Below are 21,753 nucleotides of genomic sequence, written 5' to 3'. Positions count from 1 at the left end.
CTGTAAGAGATTACAAAGATATGGTGTTGTAGGCATAAAGTCAACCCTATGGTTGACCAATAGTACTTGGGTGCTATATACTTGTATTGTTTCATTTGAACATTTCTATTGGAGCTTTCTTGTGTGTGCACTCTTGCTCACTTGTGTCCACAACCTATCTCCACTTTGTTCCTACATTTGGTATTAGAGCGCTTTCGTTTTTAGAGCCCAATCCCGTACTTGCTTCCAGACACCCGCAAGCTTGGTGCTCCAGTGCGTATTCCTGGTTCTCACATTCAGCTCTCCAGCTTTCCTTTGAGTTGCCCGGACGGATCTGTTCGTATAGTTGCGCGACAGTGCTGGAAGTCCGTATGACCTGTCGGAAGGTGATTTTGAGTCCATATGACTTGTTAGAAGGCGATTCGAGCAGTTTTTGGCCAATTTGTCCGAGGGTGACAAGCTGGATGGACCAAACTATGCCTTGTGGTCATTGATGCTTAAGAATATCTTGGTTGGTAAGGGCTTGTGGGATATTGTCAGTGGGGATGAGGTGAGGCTAATAGGCTCATCTACATCCATCACAGCTTCTTCGGGTCAGACTACAGGCAGACAACAATCTGCTACAGCCCCTCTTGCTAGTCCCATAGCATCGACGGAGGAGCATAAGAAGTTTGACCCCTGCAATTTTTGATTGCCACAAATGTGAAGAGGCACATTATGATGAGTCATGCAAGGATGCAAACGCAGCATGGGAAAGTTTGGCAAACATGTATCATGTTAAGAATGAGGCAAGGGCCATTGCCTTGATAAATCAACTCAAGGATCTCAACATGCAGGAAGGCCAAGCCATCACTAATCATATTGCCAACATCGCTGATCTACATGATCAGCTCGTTAAGTATTGATGAGGAAATAGAAGACAAGAAGCTCGTGTCTATTACTCTCAATAGCTTAGCACCCTCATATGGCACATTTGTCACTTCATTGACCATTGTTCTTAGGGCAGTCCCACTCTCGTTCGATGAGTTAGTTGGGCTTTTATTGCAGGAAGAGGAGAGATGCTCAAATTTTTCCCAAGCCTCTCGTCAGGGTGAGCAAGCGCTTGCCATGGGTGGAAAGGGCAAACTTTAGAAAAAGTTTGAGCCAAAACACAGCCATACAACTCATCCCAAGGAGGGGAATGCAAGCAATTCAAGCAAAAAATAGAAAAAGGACAAATGCAACTATTACAAGAAGCCATGACATTACATCGCAGAGTGTCAGAAAAGGATTGCCAATGAAAAGAAAAGGCAAAAGGACAGCTCTAGCAGTAATTTTGTTGCCCCCACTGAAACTCGTGCTTCAAATGCACATGGTGTAGCTCATCTTGCCCAAGGTGATAGAGATTTTGTGTTTGCTGCATTTAATGAGAAGATGGATGCCAGGGGGGATTTGAATGCTGAAAATCAGTCAACAGATGCTTCCCTTGTTGCAAGTGATGCATGGTATATTGACAATGGTGCTACTAATAATATGATTCCTCGCCAGGAGTGGTTTGAGAGCATCACACCTGTTCATGGCAGATAGGTTATGTGTGCCAATGATGCTTCTCAAGACATCATTGGAGTTGGGCACATTCCTATTCAGCTTAATAATGGGAAAGTTAAGTATATCCGAGATGTTTGGTATGTTCCAGATTTGAGGCAAAATCTGATTTTAGTTTCAAACATTGCCCATGATCAACATATGTTGCTCGAATTTCAAGATAACCAATGCAGGATCAAGGATCCAAAGAAAGGGTATGAGGTTGTAGCAACAGGCACATATGATAGAGGCTTATACAAGCTTGATGCTCAGCCTTATGATCAGAAGGTATTGGCTGTAGGAAACACTTCCCAGGCTGATTTATGGCATGCCAAGTTTGGACACGTCCATCACAGGGCATTGTCGTATTTGTATAACAATAATATGACTCAGGGAATGCCAAAATTGCAGCAACCAGCAAATGAAGTGTGGGGGGGTGTGCAATTGGCAAATTGCATCACTCGCCATTCAGTAAACAAGGCAAGAATTGGGTCAAGGCAACCAGAGTGTTGCAGATAGTGCACAGTGATGTATGTGGCTCCATGACTATTCCCACACATAGAGGAGCAAGGTACTTTGTGACCTTTATAGATGACTTCTCCAGGTTCACATGGCTTTTTCTCATGAAGGAAAAATATGAGGTGTCCTATTGGTTTCAGGAGTTCAAAGCTATGGCTGAGAACCAAACCAATTCTAGAATTGGAACACTCAACTCAGATAGAGAGGGAGAGTACATGTCACATGCATTCCAGGGATTTTTGAAGCAAAATGGGATTAAACATCACTTGACATGCCCTTACACACCACAAGATAATCCACTCTCTGGAGGTGACGAGATGCGTGCTGAAATTTAAGAGAGTCTAAGGCTTTTTGGGGAGAAGCAATTGTGACAGCCACTTACATTCAGAACAGATGCCCTACCAAAGCTTTGGTTAATGTGACTCCATTGAGGCTTTGTATGGCTTAAAGCCAAAGGTTAGTCATTTTAGAGTTTTTGGCTCAGTGGCATATGCTTTGGTTCCAGATGAACATCGGACAAAGCTTGATGACAAGAGTGATAGAACATACAATGTAATGGTATTGTAGGCTAGACTTGGTCTAAGTTATTCTAGTCTAGGATTTTCACGCTATACTTGGGTTTCATATATATCCCAAGTCTTGTACTTCTTTTGTTGAACTATTCAGTGGAGCTTTGTGGGTGGACTACACTCTCGTGTTCTCTATCCACTTCGTGTCTCCCCACAGTTCCAACAATTGGTATAAGAGAGTGGCTCCTACATTGCTTCCCGTGCTTCTACCACTCCTGGGTTTCAGTTCTCTCGTGAAGAGTCACTTCTGTTGCAAAGAAATCAGTCCAGCCAGCTCGTTTTTGCCTGTAGCAGCTTTTTGGAAGTCTCTTGTAGCTGGGCGCCTTCACCGGGGTCACTACTGGACCTAGGTGACTACAGACTTGCTGTCTTTGGGATATTTTGCAGCGAGACATCCTCAAAATCAGCTCCATTTGCTGATTTACAGCACTTTTTTCCAGTCGCCTATCTTCAGGAGCTCCATCTAGGCTGGGCGGCCCTTTTGCTGCTGATTTTGTCAGTTTCCAGCCCCTACATCAGCTCGAACTGCTTCTTGGAGCATCCTGTGCGTGGACAACTTCAGATCTGGCATTTCCTTGCTGTTTTTCATCAGTTTCCAGTCTATTTTCAGTTCGCATTTCTCCAGGAGGACCATTTGGGCTGGGCGACCTCATTCTTGGTAGTTTTGTTGCTGATTTTGGACTGTTTCAGCTCCCAAAATCTGGTCGACTGAGCTGCTTCTCCTCCCCGTTCCCCTACTGCTCCCCCTCCCTCAGCCCGTCCCTCCCTCTCTCCCCTCAGCTTGTCCCTCGCCCCCTCCCTGCTGCTCCGCCCCCTCCCCCTTCCTGCTGCTCCGCCCCCTCCCCCTGCCTGTCCCTCGTCCCCTCCCCCTGCCTTTCCGCCCCCTCCCCCTGTTCCGCCCCCTCTCCCTGCTTCCGCCCCCTCCCCCCTGCTGTTCCGCCCCCTCTCCCTGCTTCTGCCGCCTCCCCCCTGCTGTTCCGCCCCCTCCCCCTGCCTTTCCGCCCCCTCCCCCTGTTCCGCCCCCTCCCCCTGCTTGCCCTTCGCCTTCCCCCTGCTGTTCCGCCCCCTCCCTGCTGTTCCGCCCCCTCCCTGCCTGCTCTCCCGCCCCCTCTCTTCCTCTCAGCCCTCTCCCTACCTCTCAGCCTGCTCCCCCCCGCCTCCTCCCTGCTTCTCTGCCCCCTCCCCCCCCCCCTCTCCTCCCCTCCTGCTTCTCCCTCTCCCTCTCCTTCTTCTCCACTCCCTCTCAGCCCTCCCCTCCAGCCCCCCCTCCCTCCCTCTCAGCTTGCCCCTTTCCCCTCTCAACCCCTCTCCTCCTTCCCTCCCCTTCCCCCCTGCTTCCTCCTTGCCTCCTTTCCCCTCCTTCTGCCCCCTTTTCTCCCGCAGCTTTTTTGGAACGGAAGGAGCCTTTAATTTGTTAGAGTCGGCCTCCTCACCTTGATTGGCAATGGATCCCCCATCAGCCAATCCTACTCCACCTCCACCGGCCGTGAAAACTATCACTTTCTCTAAAGACGAGTTGCAGCAGCTCAAGAAGGATGTAGAGATTGAATGCTCTACCACGTTGCTAGCACGCATCTTTGGGTCTCACCCCTCCAGATCCCAAGCCAGAGACTGGATGCTTGCGGCTCTCCCCCCAGACCTCACTCCACGATTGTTAGATGTCCGTCTTCTGGGACGAGGTTTTTTCCAGGTTGTTTTTGACACTCCAGAGGCTGCGAGCACTGTGCTCAAGGCTGAGTTTTTACACCTGGGACACAGAAAGATCTTCTTTGAAGCCTTTTACATTGGTTTCGACCCAGTAGAGGCAGATAAGAAAATCTTCTCGCTCTTCATCAGGTTCCCCGGGCTTCCCTAGGTTTACCATCGACTTCTTTCTGTTATTGGGGAGCATTTTGGCGCAGTTGCTGAGATCCCACCCCTCCCTGGGTTGCCATTGGCTGCAGCAGAGGCAACCAAGGCTGATGGGGTTCCTAGAGTTAGGGTGCTTTGCAAGGATCCTAACCTCAAGATGGATCACGTTATGATCCAGCGCCCGGATGGTTCCTTTTTTCACCAGAGGGTGGAGATTTCAGGCAGGCAGGACCAGTGCAGGATTTGCAGGACTTCGGGACACTTTGCCAGGGATTGCCCCAGGAAGAAGAAAAGGCCCAAGAAGCCCTCTGGTACAGCTACCGCCCCAGGGCATCGACAGGGGGGACAGGGGGTGGATTAGACCCTGCACTTGCCCCTCGACCTCGACAGAGGGGTGGTACAGGCCCAGCTCTTGCTCCTCGTCCTTCGCTTGGCGGTCCTCCTCAGTTAGGTGGTGGTACAGGTCCAGCACCTATTCCTCGGCCTCGACAGGGGGGTGGTACAGGTCCTTCACCTGCTCCTCGACCCCCACCTCCCTCAGGCACACGCGACGCTCTACAGTGGGTTCTAGTACGTGTGCAGGTCCCTCCCCCAATTCACGAGGGTACCTTAGTAGACTCTGCTGCCAGGATTCTTTCCCCTGTTGATTTTCCACCACTTGGTTCCATCCCTCCCTCCTCGAGCAGGAGGTCTTCCCCTGTTGAGGGGTTTGTTTCCGCCACTAGGTCGGGTAAGGTGTTCCACTCTACATCCTCCTGTCGATGAGGATTATCAGTTGGAACATACAGGGCCTAGGTGGCATCCCACATCGCCACCGTAGACAGCTGATCCGGGATGAGCTTCATCCAGGTGTTACTGGGGGTTCCATTGATATATTATTTATTCAAGAGCACAAGCTGGATTATAGAGATTGTGCCAAGTCAGGCAAGTTGCTTTCTGGCCATACTTTTTGGTCGCCTGCCTTGGGCACCAGGGGAGGCACTTCTATTTCAGTTTCGCAGAGTCGGTTCTCCCCTTAGTTGTTGGGCACGGAGTCATTATCCCCTCTAGAGCTTAGTGGATTATTCTTTTGATTGGAGGGTGTAAGGTTGGCTTCCTTAACCTATATGCCTCCAACATTAGAGGGGAACGTGTCCTTATGTGGAAGACTTTGCTCTCCTGGGCCCCCATTGTGGATTCATGGGTGATTGGAGGTGACTTTAACATGGTCGAGTTACCGTCAGACAAAAAAGGGGGTAGAGAAGGCGGACTTCACTCTTTGGAGAGAGCAGCTTGGGATGCCTTCCTTTTCCATTTCTGTGACAGAGATACTTGGTGTGATGATGCCTTTCTTATTCAGCCACAGTCCCTCCTGTTCTCTTGGTCGAACAGGAGGCAACAGATGCCTATTCATGCACGCATTGACAGATTTTATGTAGATGACTGGGCACTAGACAGAGATGGATCGGTATGCATTGCTGCGGGGGTTTCCACTTCAGACCACTTCCCTGTTGTGCTGGCTATCTGAGAGCCTCACTTGAGAGGCCGGTCTGCCAGCATCAGGATTCCAGATGCCTTTCTCATCCTCCCTACACAGGATGGGGGTCTCAATATTATTGATCCAGATTGACAGTGCAGAGCTTTACTTTGCAAGATGGTGGTGCGAGGAATTATGCCAGGGCAGGAACCATGGAAGGACTTTCTTATCAGCAGCATACAGAGGTGCACACCTTCCTCAGGAGGAGACTGGATGAGCAGTGTTAGATGGATCTTCACCACAACACACCTCAGGTCACCTTCGTCCCCTCTCATGGTTGCCATTCTGAAAGCTTGGGCCAGTTTCAGAAGCTCTCTTCGGAGGATTCCTCCTTCCTCCCGGGAAGAGATTGATAGGCAGCCCATCATGTGGAACGACAGTATTTTAGATGATCTTGGCAGGCCACTGGGTGCCTCACTCTACATGCAGTGGGCTAGGTGGGAGAGGGGACCTACTTCTTCTTTGGGATCTTGGAAAGCTTTCCGTAGGCTTCCAGAGGAAACCAAATCAAGGTTGACAGGACATCTCAGAGGGAGTGCAGGGAGGATCTTGCAGATTGAGGCAGCCCTTCCAGAGGCTTGGATAGACACAGATGATATGCCACTCACTTCCTCCACTTGGGCAGGTACTTTCTCGAGAGGCGGGGTTCCGCTTCAGGTCTTAGCTTTCTGAGATGCACAGGAGGATGCTTTGGTTTTTAGTGTCCAGGATGGTGGCAGATTGCTCAGGTCCACAGAGGACATCTTGCTTGAGTCTGCTTTTCAGCCTATCAGGGTTGTAGGTCTTTTGATGCAGGGATCAGATTCAGAGTGGTTCTTAGACCCTGACCCCCAGCTACTCTCCACCGGGTCTTGGAGGCTCTGGCTCTATGGAGGAGTTCCCATCAGGTATTTACAGTGGGACCCCAGAGAGTGGGAGTGGATTGACGCGGGGCATCGAGATAAGAGCATCCCCTTCTTTCGTTACACGGTCAGTAATGCCAGGAGATTTCAGCTCAGTAGTAGAGGTTGGAGACCCTCCAGAGTTCCTCATTGGGAGACTTTTGGTATTTCTGCGGATCAGTAGAGGTACTTCTGGAGGAGGCTCTGGAAATCCCGCAGGAATAGAAAGATCACTATCTTCTTTTGGCTTTCTATCCATGGAGGGATTGCAGTGAACCTTTGGAGATCCAGATTCGGAGCCGACCCTACTTGCCCTCGTTGCCTTTCTGCTTCGGAGTCTATTCAGCATTGCTTATGGGATTGCAGACAGGTGAGATTGATTTGGATGGGGATAGCCAGGATCTTGAGTCACTTTGCCCATTCCCCACTTTTTATGACTTGGGGCTCGGTGGCTTGGCTTTCTCTTATAGGACCTCAGGTTTTCTATGAGGGAGTTGACTCCTCTCGGGCCATTTCGGTTCGACGTCATCGGATTCTAGCGAGCATAGCAACCTTGCATATCTGGAGAGCCAGATGCACAGAGGCTATGGAGGGCACTCAGGTTCATCCCTCGCACACATTGGCTAGTATCTGGACAGACATCGTACACACTCTGATGGCCGTATGGACGGGTATGCAGGGGGACTCCCGTGCAGCCTCAGCTAGGAGGGCTTCTTTCTTCAGGGAATGGAAGGATTCTCCTTTCTTCTCTGAATCTACTACAGGGTTGAGATGGCACTTTCAGCCTCAGCCTTGGCTTCTTTCCACCTCACTCTGAGGGGTTTTTTTATTTATTCTCATGATTTCATGATGTATTCCGCTTTGAGCTTGCTCTCGCGGGTTTTTGTTCTTACTTAATAGAAGTCTTTTTCATGGGAAAAAAAAAAAATCTGGTCGACTTCTTTCTGGAGTCATCTTGAAGCTATTTTGGACTAGGAGATCACTTTTCTTATGATATTTTACACGCAGCAGACAAAAATCAGAAATGGGGGCAAGTTATTGGATGCATTTTGAGCCAAAGGCTGACTAACAGTGAATGCTATCATTGGATGCCTTTTAAGCAAACATTCGCTTCAGATTTTATACCTTTGGTTGATGCTTATCGAGCCTTTGTTGGGCTGAAAGTTGAGAATACTTACAGAGCAAATACTATTGCCCATTTTGCCTTGTGATTCCGGAAGGAAATTGTGCTTTGTGACAACACCTTTGGGGCAGATTTGCTATCTATATTTGCATTTTATTTTCAGGTTACTTGTGAAGTGCAATCATGTCTCTTTGTGAGAATTTGGGCACCTTGACTGAAGCGGATAGTTAGATGGATCAAACTATGCCTTGTGGTGTTTTATGCTGATGAATATTTTGGTTGGAAAAGGCCTTTGGGATATTGTTAATGGAGATGAAATTAGGCCTGTGACTACTTCTGGTACTCCTAGTAGTCAAGGTTCTATTGCTAGCTCATCTCATCCTCTTTCTGAGGAGCAAAAGAAGTTTGACCGTCGCAATGCTCAAGCACTTTCTTTGATTTCCTTGTCAGTGAAGAGGCACATCATGAAGACTAGTAAGTCTTTTACTTCTTCTAAGGATGCTTGGGACAAGTTGTCCCATATGCATAATGTTAAGAATATGGCCAGGGTGATTGCACTCAACAATCGGCTTAAGGATCTGAAAATGACTGATGGTCAAACCATCACAGAGCATGTAGCAAAAATTACAGATTTGCGAGATCAGCTTGCAAATGTTGATGAGGAGATTGAAGAGAAGAGATTGGTCTTTATCACTCTTAATAGTCTTGCTCCTTCATATAGTACATTTGCTACATCATTGAGCATCACTCTCAAGGCTGCATCTATTTTTTTTGAAGAATTGGTTGGTTTGTTATTGCAGGAAGAAGAAAGAGCTCATAATTTTTCTCGTGGCTCTCATGGCAGTGAACAAGCTCTAGCCACTAGGGAGAGGGGGAAATTTCAGAAATATAATCCTAAAAACAACCAGCCACAAGGGGCAAATAATAGTACCAATAATGCTGGATCAAGCAAAGATGCTAAGGTGAAAAAGGGCAGATGCAATTACTGCAAGAAGCCAGGCCATTACATTGTAGAATGTTAGAAACTCATTGCAAATGAGAAGAAGAGGCAAGACAACTCAAACAGTAATTTTGTGGCTCATACTGAGAACAATGCATCTGGCTCACATGCACACTTTGCTCAGGATGATCAGGATTTTGTATTTGCAGCCACACTCTCTAAAATATCTTCTAGGGGGGATTGTGATTGTGATTGTGATCATGCTATTGCTCATAGCAATAATGATGATGCCTATTCACTTAATGTGAATGAGAATTGGTATTTGGATAGCAGTGCTTCACAGCATATGACTCCTCATAAGGAGTGGTTTGAGAGCATCAAACCTGTGTATGGGCGGCAGGTTACTTGTGCCAATGATGCTTCTCAAGACATTACAGGAGTGGGACATATTCCCATTAAGCTTGATAATGGCAAAGTCAAGTATATTCGTGATGTTTGGTATGTTCCAGAGTTGCGGAAGAATCTTATTTCAGTTCCATCCATAGCTCATGATCAGCACATGCTTGTGGAGTTTCAGGATGATCAATGCCGAATTAAAGATCCTAGAAAGGGATATGCAGTGGTTGCCACTGGCACTTATGATAAGGGTCTTTATAAGTTGGATGCTAAGCCCCATGTGCAGCATGCCTTGGCTGCGTCTAATGCATCTCATGTGATTTATGGCATGCTAGATTTGGTCATGCACATTATAGAGCATTGGCATACTTGCACAGTAATCAAATGGTTGAACTATTCAGTGGAGCTTTGTGTGTGGACTACACTCTCATGTTCTTTATCCACTTCGTGTCTCCCCACAGTGCCAACAATTGGTATCGCAGCAAAAGTGTTTGTATGTCATCGAACAGGCTTGGGAATCAAAGACATTACAACAATGTCAAGGTGGGTTGCAAAATGACATTGTTTTTCTTGTATACTCCCATAGGTTGCTATATCCTGTTGGATGAATGTGTGCAACCATGGTACTTTAGGTACCCTAGGTACTTCTGAGGCATTTCCAGAGTACTTCAGCCATACCATTGAGGGGGGATTTGATAGAACATACAATGGTATGTTATTGTAGGCTAGACTTGGTCTAAGTTATTCTAGTCTAGGGTTTTCATGCTATACTTGGGACATGAAAATACCATCTTGAGTTTTCCAAAACTCAATGCCCAAAAAATAGTGCAGTAAACCCAAGTCTGTCATATCAAATGACTGAGACAAAGCTGATTTTACTGATGCAATATTCCCCTCATCAGTGCCAGTAAGCATGATATCATCCACATAAAGAATAATAATGATGATTTCTGATTTTTCTTGAAGCACATAGAGATTTTGCTCAGTATGAGTGCTAACAAAGCCCTGTGATAACAAGAACTGATGGATTTTATGGTACCGAGCCCGAGGTGCTTGTTTCAGCCCATATAAAGCTTTGCGAAGCTTGCATACCTTTTGTTCCTATCCCTTAACCACAAGACCTTGGGGCTGCTGCACATAGACCTCTTCCTTTAGGTCTCCATTCAAGAAGGCCGTCTTCACATCCATCTGATAGATAGGCCGACCGTAACTTGCAGCAAGAGAAATGACAGTCCGAATGGTTGTCATCTTGGCTACAGGAGCAAAAGTCTCCTCATAGTCAATTCCTTCCTCCTGACTATACCCCTTGGCAACTAAACGGGCTTTATGTTTCTCAACTTTGCCATCAGAGTGATATTTCAACTTATAAATTCACTTGGTGCCAACCACATTCTTCCCAACAGGGAGGTCAACCAATTCCCAAGTGGCATTCTTTTCAATGGACTGAATTTCAGATTTCATAGCATCTTCCCATAATGGGTGTCCCTGAGCATCCTCAAAACACTAAGGTTCAATTTCAGCTTCCATAACTGTGCTCATCAAGGCATAATTGACCTGATTTTGTGCTAGACCTTGTTCTCCCCAACACAGGCTGATTTTGTGCATCCTAAATGGTAGCCCAAGCCCATCTAGGAAGGGGCTGACTAGCTGCAGCAGGCTGAGACTGATCTGCAAATTTTACCCTCCTCCTTTCATAGACACTAGGTTGATTTTCATTGACTGATTTCTGAACTGAAATTTCAGAAGTGCTACCTTCATCAGTATGGGGAATTTCTCCAAATGTAGTGGAGGAAGAACTTGGTGTGTTAGACACATGTGATGGCATATCTTTTGACTCAAAATGAACAATATCCAAAGGTGTAGTGTCCTCAATGGGCATATATGTAAATCATTAGGCATAAAGCAATCATTTTCATTGAAAGCAACATCTTTGCTTATGATAATATTCCGTGTTTCAGGATTGTAAAGCATATAGCCCTTGCTTTCACTACTATAACCCACAAATATGCATTTGATTCCCTTATCATCAAGCTTGAATCTGTGTTGATTTGGTACTAATGCATATGCCATTGATCCAAAAATTCTGAAGTGGCTAACCTTTGGCTTATATCCATAGAATGCCTCAAACGGAGTCCGATTCACCAATGCTTTAGTTGGACATCTATTTTGGTGTAACTACAGCATCGCCCCAAAATACTTTAGGCATCTTTTTGTAGCTCAGCATGCATCTGATCATGAGCTATGGATGGAACTGAAATAAGATTCTTCCGCAACTCTAGAACATACCAAACATCATGAATATACTTGACTTTGCCATTATCAAGCTTAATGGGAATATGTTGGTATCCCAAGTCTTGTACTTGTTTTGTTGAACTATTCAATGGAGCTTTGTGTGTGGATTACACTCTCGTGTTCTTTATCCACTTCGTGTCTCCCCACAGTTCCAACAAAGAGTGTCAAATGCATTTTCGTGGGGTATAGCACTGAAAGCAAGGGATTTAGGCTTTATAATCCCGCTACCAGGAAGGTAATCATCAGCAGAGATGTTCTCTTTGCTGAGAATGAGTGCATGCAACCCGCTAGTGCAAACTTGCCACCATACGATGACACCCCTTTGGACATCATCCAGTTTGAGGATGATGAGATGGAGTCTCTTGATGCTTCCCCTTCTACTTCTCATAGTTCAAATGGATTGCCACATGTTGAGGATGGCTCTCCCTCAAATGTTTCAGATTTGCAGCCAATTAATGAGAATAGACAACCTCATGTTTGGAGGCATTATCAATGTCGTGAGGCCACTAAAGATTTTGATGCAGCCCCGAGTGGTACAGCAAAGAAATCTATTCCATGTTGGGCAAGGTTGGCCATTCAAGATGCTAAGGAACAGCCTACTTTGGGAAAAACCAGGGCCAGCACTCAGAAAAATCAGAAAAAGGTTAATTTTGCTTTGATGACCTTGGTGAGATGGAAGCTGAAAATGAGCCTCAGAGCTTCAAGGATGCTCAACATAATCCGACATGGTAGAAAGCTATGGAAGCTGAGATTAAATCCATTGAGAAGTGGCAATGCTCAACATAATCCGGCATGGTAGAAAGCTATGGAAGCTGAGATTAAATCCATTGAGAAGAATGCCACATGGGACTTGGTTGATGCGCCCATTGGGAAAAATGTGGTTGGCATGAAATGGATTTATAAGGTGAAATACCATTTAGATGGCACAGTTGAGAAATACAAAGCCCGTCTGGTTGCCAAGGGGTATGCACAAGAGGAGGGGATAGATTATGAGGAGACTTTTGCTCTAGTGGCCAAGATGACCACCATTCGTTCTGTCATCTCTCTTGCTGTGTTTTATGGTTGGTTAGTGTACCAAATGGATGTCAAGACCGCTTTCCTCAATTGAGATCTTAAAGAGGAGGTCTATATACATGAGGTGAAGGGACAAGAGCACAAGGTATGCAAGCTCAGGAAGGCTCTATATAGAAGATACATCAGTTTTTGATGTCCTAGGGCTTCATCAACTCTCATACAGAGCCAAATCTGTATGTTCTGCAGCAAAAATCAGAATTGGTCATGTTGGTACTATATGTGGATGGCATCATAATCACTGGCAGTGATTTGCAGCAAATTACAGCAGTGCAGTCCGCTTTATGTCACAACTTTGACATGACAGATTTGGGCCTATTGCATTATTGTCTTGGCATTGAGTTTTGGCAGGATTTCTATGTCACAAACAAAGTATTCGAAGGGGTTGTTGCAGAAATTTAAAATGGAGAACTGTAAGCCTGTGGCTACTCCATTGGAAAAGGGACTCAAGCTGAGTAGGCATGATACTGCTAAAAAGTTTGATGGGACTTCGTATAGGCAGTTGGTTGGCAGTTTGATATATCTATGCTCCACACGGCTTGATATTGCCTATGCCACAGGGCTTTTGAACCAATTCATGCATTGTCCCACAATCACACATTGGAATGCAACAAAGAGGGTTCTCAGATATGTCCATGGCACTCTCTCTCTTGGCTTGCATTATGCTTCGGATTGTAATCTAGAGCTGAGTGGTTTCACCCACTCAGATTGGTCAGGGGACATTGACGATAGACGGTCCACTACTGGCTATTGCTTCTCATTGGGTTCAGCCTGTATCTCATGGCTCAGTAAGAAGCAAGAGCGAGTCTCTCTTTCCTCTAGTGAAGTAGAGTACAAAGCTGCAAATTCAGCCACTACTGAGTTAATGTGGTTAAGGAAGCTTTTGCATGACTTGCATCATGCACAAGATGGCGAAGAAAACTCTATCTTCTGGGACAGCCAGAGTTGCATTGCCATAGCCAACAATCCTATCTTTCATGCTCGCATGAAACACATTGAAAATCATTATCATTATATACGGGATTTTATTTACGATGGCTTCATGGATCTCATCTATTGTCCATCTGAGGACAATGTGGCGAATATCTGCACCAAAGCCCTGTCAACAGATCTTTTATTACGACATCGAGATGGCTTGGGGATCAAAGATATTCTCACAATGTCAAGGGGGGTTGCAAAGATATGGTATTGTAGGCATAAATTCAACCCTATGTTTGACCAGTAGTGTTTGGGTACTATATATACCAAGTACTTGTATTGTTTCATTTGAACATTTCTATTGGAGCTTTCTTGTGTGTGCACTCTTGCTCACTTGTGTTCACAACCTGTCTCCACTATCTAGATCTATTTGCAAAATCCTGTCTGAGTCAATAAGGTGCGAAACACTCTCTCTACTATGTCTGGAGCCAAGAGTAGCGAAGAAGTGTTTATTGACGCTACCCCCCATCTGAGTCAAGAATGACTCTTGGACATAAAAGACATAGTCTGCTCTCTGATCAAGCAATATTTGCAGTTGAGCCCTTGCTATAGCAACGCGCTCCTAAATCCAAGCATTTGTAGGCCTTTTCTGCTCTGCCCTCAACAGGTCTGCCAATTGCTAGCAAATATCAATTGCTGCCCTCAGCAAGTCTGCCAATTGCTACCAATTAGTGGCAAATACCAATATCTCATCTAAAAATCTCCGGTCTCTTGTTAATGGCGACCGAATGATAAATGTTGCTAATACCAGCGAGGGTGTAACCATACGTGAAGGAGATGGCACTCCACCTTACATATGTGACATCTATATCTATAAAGTTGCCTCTCTGAGATCCTTCTCTGCATAAAAGGCATCCAGAATCCCATATTGGAAGAGCATTCCTTAAGTGAGACTTAGAAATCATTAATACTGCTACCGGAAAGTGGTCTGAAGTAGAAACACCAGAGGCAATGCATAGTGACCCACCTATGTCCAAAGCCCAATAATCAACATAAAATCTATCAATCCGTGCATATATAGGCATCTGTTGTCTCCTGTTGAACCACAAAAACAGGAGAGATTGAGCGTGAATGTGAAAGGCATCATCAATCCAAGCATCTCTTTCACTGAAACGAAACAAGAAGGCATTCTAGGCTGCTCTCTCCACAAAGTAAATGCCTCCCTCTCCACCCCCTTTTTTATTAGAAGGCAACTCAGCCATGTTGAAGTCACCTCCAATCACCCATGAATTTGTAATGAGGGCCCAAGAGAGCAGCTCCTTCCACATAAGGACATAGTATCATCTATTGTTGGGGGCATAAAGGTTAAGAAAGCCAACCTTGCGTCTCCTAATCAAGAGAATAATCCACTGAGATCTAGAGGAAATGATCATTCTGTGTTCAACAACCAAGGAGGAAAAAGACTGTAAAAATGAAATGCAAGTATCTCCCCTAGTGTCCAAGGTAGGTGACCAAAGGTATGACCCGAAAGAAGTTTCACCGACTTGGCATAGTCTCTGGCATCTAGTTGGTGCTCTTGAACAAAAAGAATACCAATAGGTCCCCCAGTAACACTTGGATGTAGCTGATTACGAATCAGCTGCCTATGGTGACGATGTGGCATGCCACCTAGGCCCTGTATGTTCCATCTAACGATCCTCATCATTGTAGGGGAGTCAAATGAAAACCTTATCTGACCTGGTAGCTGAAAAAAATCCCTCTTGAGTATGATCCCCCTTGCCAAGGGGAGCAAAATCCATTGGAGAAAGAACGCCTACACCTACGAAGGGGGATGCTCTGTCAATAGGAATTCCTAGAATAACATTCCTAAAGGTAGACAGAACAAACTCGTCCTCCCCAATTTCCTCCATATATGCCAGTAAAGAGAATGAGTTCATGTGAATTAAGCCTTGTTAAGGAGTATGAAGAATGCCCGCACTCGAAGATGGTGAGGGTGACAGAGGGGCAACCCCCTTGCCTCTATCGATGGAGGTAGAATGAGGAGCAAAGGGTCTGCACCAAGAGGGGCCAGGAGTCTGAGAGTCAAAATGAGCATCATCATTGGTCCTGTCAACGGGAGGATCAAGGGTATCTCTAGTAGGGGATGAAGCATTGGAAGGCCCCTCATGATCTATAATTGGGGGGATGCGGGTAGAGGCATCCGTAGCATCACGTCTAAGGTGAATCCGGGGCACAGGGGGTGAGTTCTTGTATGGAGGGAGGACCAACACACAATAGATAACATGTTTCATGTTAACCCCAAAACCAAAACACTGCATGGTCTAGGAGATAAAGTACAGGCGCACACACACACACACATTTCTTTTTGTAAAAGAGATATTTCATTCAAAAAAATGTAAGTGGTACTAAAAGATTTCTAACTGGGCTAGAGGAAGGTCTCCATGAAAATGAGCATTCTAAAGAGATTGATACGAAGAAGATCTAAAATAGGGAAAGACATCCACTACATAGTGCTCATGTACAGTCAAATGCTACAAGCACGAGACAACAACCACACACACATGATCTTTTTTTAAAGGTGAATTATTGTATGTTTATATTTCAAAAACCAGTTTCCAAAGAGGAGACATGTAATTACAATATCAGTAGATCTCATTGTAAGACAAGTAAATTGAGTAATCTGTCTAACGAATAGACAGGAAATCATAGGAGATTGCGTGAGCGACATCCAAAAAAAGTGAAACATGGAAAAATTAGAATCTCCAAAGACTCTTATGATTTTTGTCTTTCCAGAGAGTCCAAATTCCCCAATATCTAACCCATGTGTAAAAAAGATCAAACTCGTGCCTCTATGGGTGAATGCCAAAGACCACACACACACACACACACACATTTATATTTATATTTACATTTAAATATTTGTTTATATATTTACTCTCTGATTCTTGTAGGTGATACAACATCTTGGTCAAGTCAATCTTTGCTTTGGTCATCATGCAGCCGTCCGTCAGCAGGTAACTACATGTTTGCATTTTCAATGTGCTAGCATGGATTGGGAAATAACCTAACCTATATTTATCTCAGTTTAATTCTTGTATTTCTATGCTATTGTTAGATGGTATGGAGAATGCTTGAACTACCCCTCAATGTGATTCTTCCATTGCTGTTCTATTAATGGTTTCTCTATTGGGGCAAAGAGTAACTCTTGAAATACCCCCCCATTCAATTATTATTTTGCTCTTCAATTGTTAGTTGGTCAAGTGGGTCAAAGAGTAATTCTTGAAATCCCCCTCAATTTGAGATTTTTTGATGTGTAAGCCAATGTATGTTGGACTTTTATAACTTTCTTGCAAGGTTCCACACTGCTTGATTTTTTAATTGAACCATTGAAGTTTTCCTAAACTTAGTAGTTGCAGCCTTGCAAAAGCTGGAACAGAAAATGCCTTCAAATGCCTAGTTCCATAAGGGCTCACCAATAAACTCTTTTGGAGAGTATATCTAAGCTTCTTTTTTGAAAGAACATGGAGGTGAGGGTGAGGGAGAGGGAGAGAGAAGATAATACTCAAATGGAAAAATAATGAAAGTGAAGGAAATGGAATGAGCAATAGACCAAAACGGGAAGGCTCACATTGATAAGCTTGACTCCTTGATGTGTGTTGATGTGACACACCAGTACAATAAATATAGGATAGACACACACTAGAATACCAAAGTGTATATGGGATATCTCCCAATATGACACGTGGCACTCACACATCAGACTCTACTACAACTCCTAGTAGAACACACTAAAACACACTTAACCTGACTTCATGTTCTAACACCCCCCCATGAAGGAAAGGTGAGAGACTACTGGAATTAAACAAAGAACAGAACATGACAATGACGCACTATGGATCTGTGCACCCCAAGTAACTCAAAGGCTAAAGTCAGCATGTTCAGAGGTTGATCCAAGCAATCTCATGGCTTGAGACTCAACATGACTTAGAGACTCATGTCTTAGCATGGCTATATGACCAGCTCATAGGTCTAGGAATACACCAAAGTCTTGGAACTCGGCCAAGCTTGATAAAGAGACCCTATCAAAGCCAATACATGGCTCCCACAATACATCCCCGTTCTGGCTCCAACATAGGGTGACATAGAGCCACACACCATAGATAGCAAAACATCATTTTAGGAGGACTATCCAGGCCTGAAAACCTTTATTAACAAAAAGACATTATTACATTCAATTTTTTGGGGACTACCTAGGGCAGAGTACCCATATATATCAAGCTCATGGACATATTTTAGAAGAAAGTTTGTGTCAGAGTGTCATCTTCTTCTTCTTCACTAGTGGCAATTGCATACAACAACCAAGTTAGCATGCTCCTTGGATTGTTGTTTGCCAAGCTTCTGAAAACAACGGTCCTCTATATGGCCAAACTTCTTATAATATGTACATTTGAAAGGTTTGAATGGTTTCGTACCCTTGGAATATAATATATGCTCCTCATGGACATCCTTGTGCCTTCGTTCATGATCGAGAAGCATTGCAACCATTTCACAAAAGGACATATCTCGTGCTACACAAAGCGCAGGTATGATATCATGATACTGAGGAATATCCTCAATGATGGAAAGGAGGGCAGACACCCTATCAGCTTCCCCAACAGGGGCCTTCAAAGCAGCAAGTCGGGTGATGAGGGATTCAATATGATTTAAATGAGCATTAAGAGAATCTTCATGCTTCATATGGAGCTTAAAGTATGCATGTCTAGGAAATACTTTGGAATTGATAATTTTGTTGCCAAATATGCGCTCTAGCTTGTCCCACAATTCATGTACAGTGTCATCAAAATGCAAGTGATGAATAACGTCATTAAACAAACCCAAACCAATGATAGAAAGACCTTTTTCATTGAGAATTTCCCATGCTAGAATTTTATTTTCATCAGATTCAAGTTTCTTGTCTTTGCAAGTTTCATCACCTTCCCTCGAACTGAATCGAATGCATAAGTGAGTAAGAACACATAAGCTGCTGCTCCCCACTCCTCTTGCTGCCCTTCCTCCTTCCTGCTCCCCTCTTTGCTGCCCCCTCCCTCCCCTCCTTGATGCCTCCTCCCTCCCCTCTCCTCTACCTGCTCCCCCCCGCCTCCCCTGCTCCCCGCTCCTCCTGTTGCCCTTCCTCCTTCCTGCTCCCCTCCTTGCCGCCCCCTTCCTCCCCTCCTTGCTGCCTCCTCCCTCCCCTCCCCCCTACCTACTGCTTCCCCCCACCTCCCCTCCCTCTCTCCCCTTTCCTACCCCCCATGCTACTGCCAGCCCCTCGCCCGTGCGCTGCTACAGCCCCTCCCCCCCCATGCTGTTGCCTGCGCAGCCCCCCCCTCCCCCGCGCTGCTGCATGCCCCCCCCCCCCGTGCACTGTTTCCTCACTCCCCCCCCCTCTCTCCTCCACTCCTCCTCTCCTCTACCCTCCCCTCCTCTCCCCTCCTCCTGCCCCCTTCACTTCCCCTCTCCCTCAGAGGAATGAGATAGAAAGAAACCAAGGCTGAGGCTGAAAATGCCATCTCAACCCTGTAGAAGTCTCAGCAAAGAAGGGAGAGTCTCTCCAATCTCTGAGAAAAGTAACTCTCCTAGAGGAGGCTGCTCGAGATGATCCTTGCATAGTCGCCCAAATGGCCATCAGAGTGTGTATCGTATCTGTCCAAGTTATCTGTCCAAGTACTGGCCAAGATCTGAGAAAGGTGAACATGAGAACCCTCCAAAGCCTCAGTGCACCTGGCTCTCCAAATGTGCCATGCTGCAATGCTAGCTGGGATCTCCCATGGAGAGTCGACCGAGGAGTGAGCAGCCCTGAAAAGAGTGGCCAGAACATCCTTTAGAGAGCATGACTCCACAAGGTGTCGTCGGATGTGAAGAGCCCAAGAGGAGTCAAGTCTCTCAAAAAATACCTGGGGCCCTGAAAGAGTAAGCCAAGCCATTGATCCCCAGGTCATATAGAAAGGTAGGCGAACAAAAGTACTAAAAAGTCTTGCAATCCCCTTCCATATGATTCTCACCTGTCTGCAATCCCATAGGTAGTGCTGTATTGTCTCCAAAGCAGAAAGGCAGCGAAGGCAAGAAGGGTCAGCTAAGAACTTGGATCTCCAATGGTTCACTGCTATCCCACCATAAATAAAAAGCCAAAATAAGAGAGTGATTTTTCTATTCCAGTGGGATTTCCAGAGCCTCTGCCAAAAAATTCTCTGCAAGTCAGCAGAAATCTAAAATTTCTCTGTTAGACACTGACTTCTAACTACAGACAGATCACGGGAATAGCACCATATCTTTCCTACCAGCCAACCTTGCTGAAGCATGAGAGCTGACAGAGACAATTCCAAAATCCAAAGCATACGTGAATAGTTCATTCTCTTCTCTCTCTAGCTTCAACAAGCCCCATCTCCCTAGATGGATCTAGATGCCACATGTCATCATCACAGGTCCTTCCTAATGCAACATTTCACCCCTCTCTTGGGATGCTTTAATATCCTTTGCCCCTAGGCACATTCCTTGCATTAGGCCCTTAGCCTTAGATCTAGCTAGTCTGGTGCTATCAACCCTCACCTAGGACCTTGACATTAATTCCCTCCCGATCATTTACATGAAGCGCAAACAAAGAATAACAAACATAGATCCTTTAAGGGAAATGTCGACTGATTCTTCCGAGGTCATGCTACCTCGGCTAGAGCGTAACATTCTCCCAATGAGGAGCTCTGGTAGGCTTCCAACCCCTAGAGCTGAGCTGGAATTTCCTAGCATTACTGACCGTATAACAAAAGAAGGGGATGCCCTTCTCTGGGTGCCCTTCATCTATCCATTCCCATTCCCCAGGGTCCCACTGCAAAAACTTAATTGGGACACCTCCATAGAGCCACAGCCTCCATGAGCCAAGGGCGAGGAGAAGCGGGTCAGGATCCAAGTATCACTGTGAAAGAGAGCCATGCTCCATGAAGCCCACTATCCTGACTGGCTGAAATGGTACCTCCAACAAGATATCGTGTGTGGATCTGGACAGCCTGCCCCCCGAAGAAACATCAAATACTAAGGCATCCTCATGTGGGTCAAGAAAAGCAATCACCTATAAAGGAACTCCCAATCTAGAAAATGCCCCCATCCAGATGGAGCAAGTAATAGGCATGTCATCTGTGTCCACCCAATCCAAGGGCAAGGCTGCATCAATCTGTTGGACTCTCCCTACACTCCCTCTGAGATTAAGAACCATCTGGGCCTATTGGTCTCCAGGAAGCTTCCTGAATGCTTTCCATGCTTCCACTGTAGATGCAGGGCCCCTCTCCCATCTTGGCCACTGCATGTAAGGAGAAGCTTCAAGTGGTCTGCCAAGCTCATCCAAAATCCTGTCAGTCCACATGATAGGCTGCCCTTCAATCTCTTCACGGGTGGATGGGGGAATCCTGCGAAGAGTACTCCTGAAGCTGGCCCATCCTTTCAGGATAGCAACCATAAGAGGGAAAGAGGGAGACCTGAGGTGGGCTGTGGTGAAAACCCATCTAGTACTGTGTGTCCAATCCTCTCTTGAAGTGGGCGTGCGAGACTGTATGCATATGATAAAAAAATCCTTCCAAGGCTCTTGTCCTGGAATAAGCCCTTTCACCACAAACTTGCAGAGTAAAGCTCTGCACTGTAGATCTGGGTCGATGATATTCAAACCCCCTTCTCTTGTAGGAAGAATCAAGGTCTCCCAAGCCACCCTGGCTGTAACATCCGTTGTGCCATCTAGATCACTCCATAAAAAGTTTCGTACAAGCCTCTTAAGCTGAGTGATACAATCCCTAGAGTGGCACCAACAAGAGCATACAAACCATGCTGTGGCTAGAAGAACCTGGTTAATCACCACCACCCTGGAGGCCAAGTCAAGTTTGGCTGAGCTCCAGAAAAGGACCTTTCTTCTGATGCTTTCCAACACCGGAGCAAACTGTTGCGAGGGAGAGATGCCCACCCTAACCTGGCAGCCCAAATATCTGACGGAGATGCCCCTCTGTACCCAAGTAAAGCCAATATCATTACCCCAATCCGGGGTGTCATCCTCGCAAATCCAAAAACCACTGGATTTATGCCAATTAATGTGTGCACCTACAGCCGTGCAAAACAAATCC

The 21,753-nt window shown here is 45.7% G+C and overlaps 1 protein-coding gene across 1 annotated transcript in view; it reads left to right on the top strand.

Annotated features, from left to right (window-relative positions):
• LOC147880170 (uncharacterized) overlaps positions 1 to 21,753 on the top strand; it is a 368,868-nt gene that overhangs the window by 217,352 nt on the left and 129,763 nt on the right. Inside the window, exon 14 of the mRNA XM_087370364.1 lies at positions 16,570 to 16,632. Coding sequence (XP_087226490.1) covers positions 16,570 to 16,632 — 63 coding nt within the window. The remainder of the gene's footprint in view (positions 1 to 16,569; positions 16,633 to 21,753) is intronic.

This window comes from Dipteris shenzhenensis, chromosome 32 (genome assembly GCF_047967505.1).
Source record: "Dipteris shenzhenensis isolate YYH24624 ecotype China chromosome 32, Dip_SZ_1.0, whole genome shotgun sequence".
NCBI classification, from domain to species: domain Eukaryota; kingdom Viridiplantae; phylum Streptophyta; class Polypodiopsida; order Gleicheniales; family Dipteridaceae; genus Dipteris; species Dipteris shenzhenensis.
This window is presented reverse-complemented; position numbering and strand designations above follow the sequence as displayed.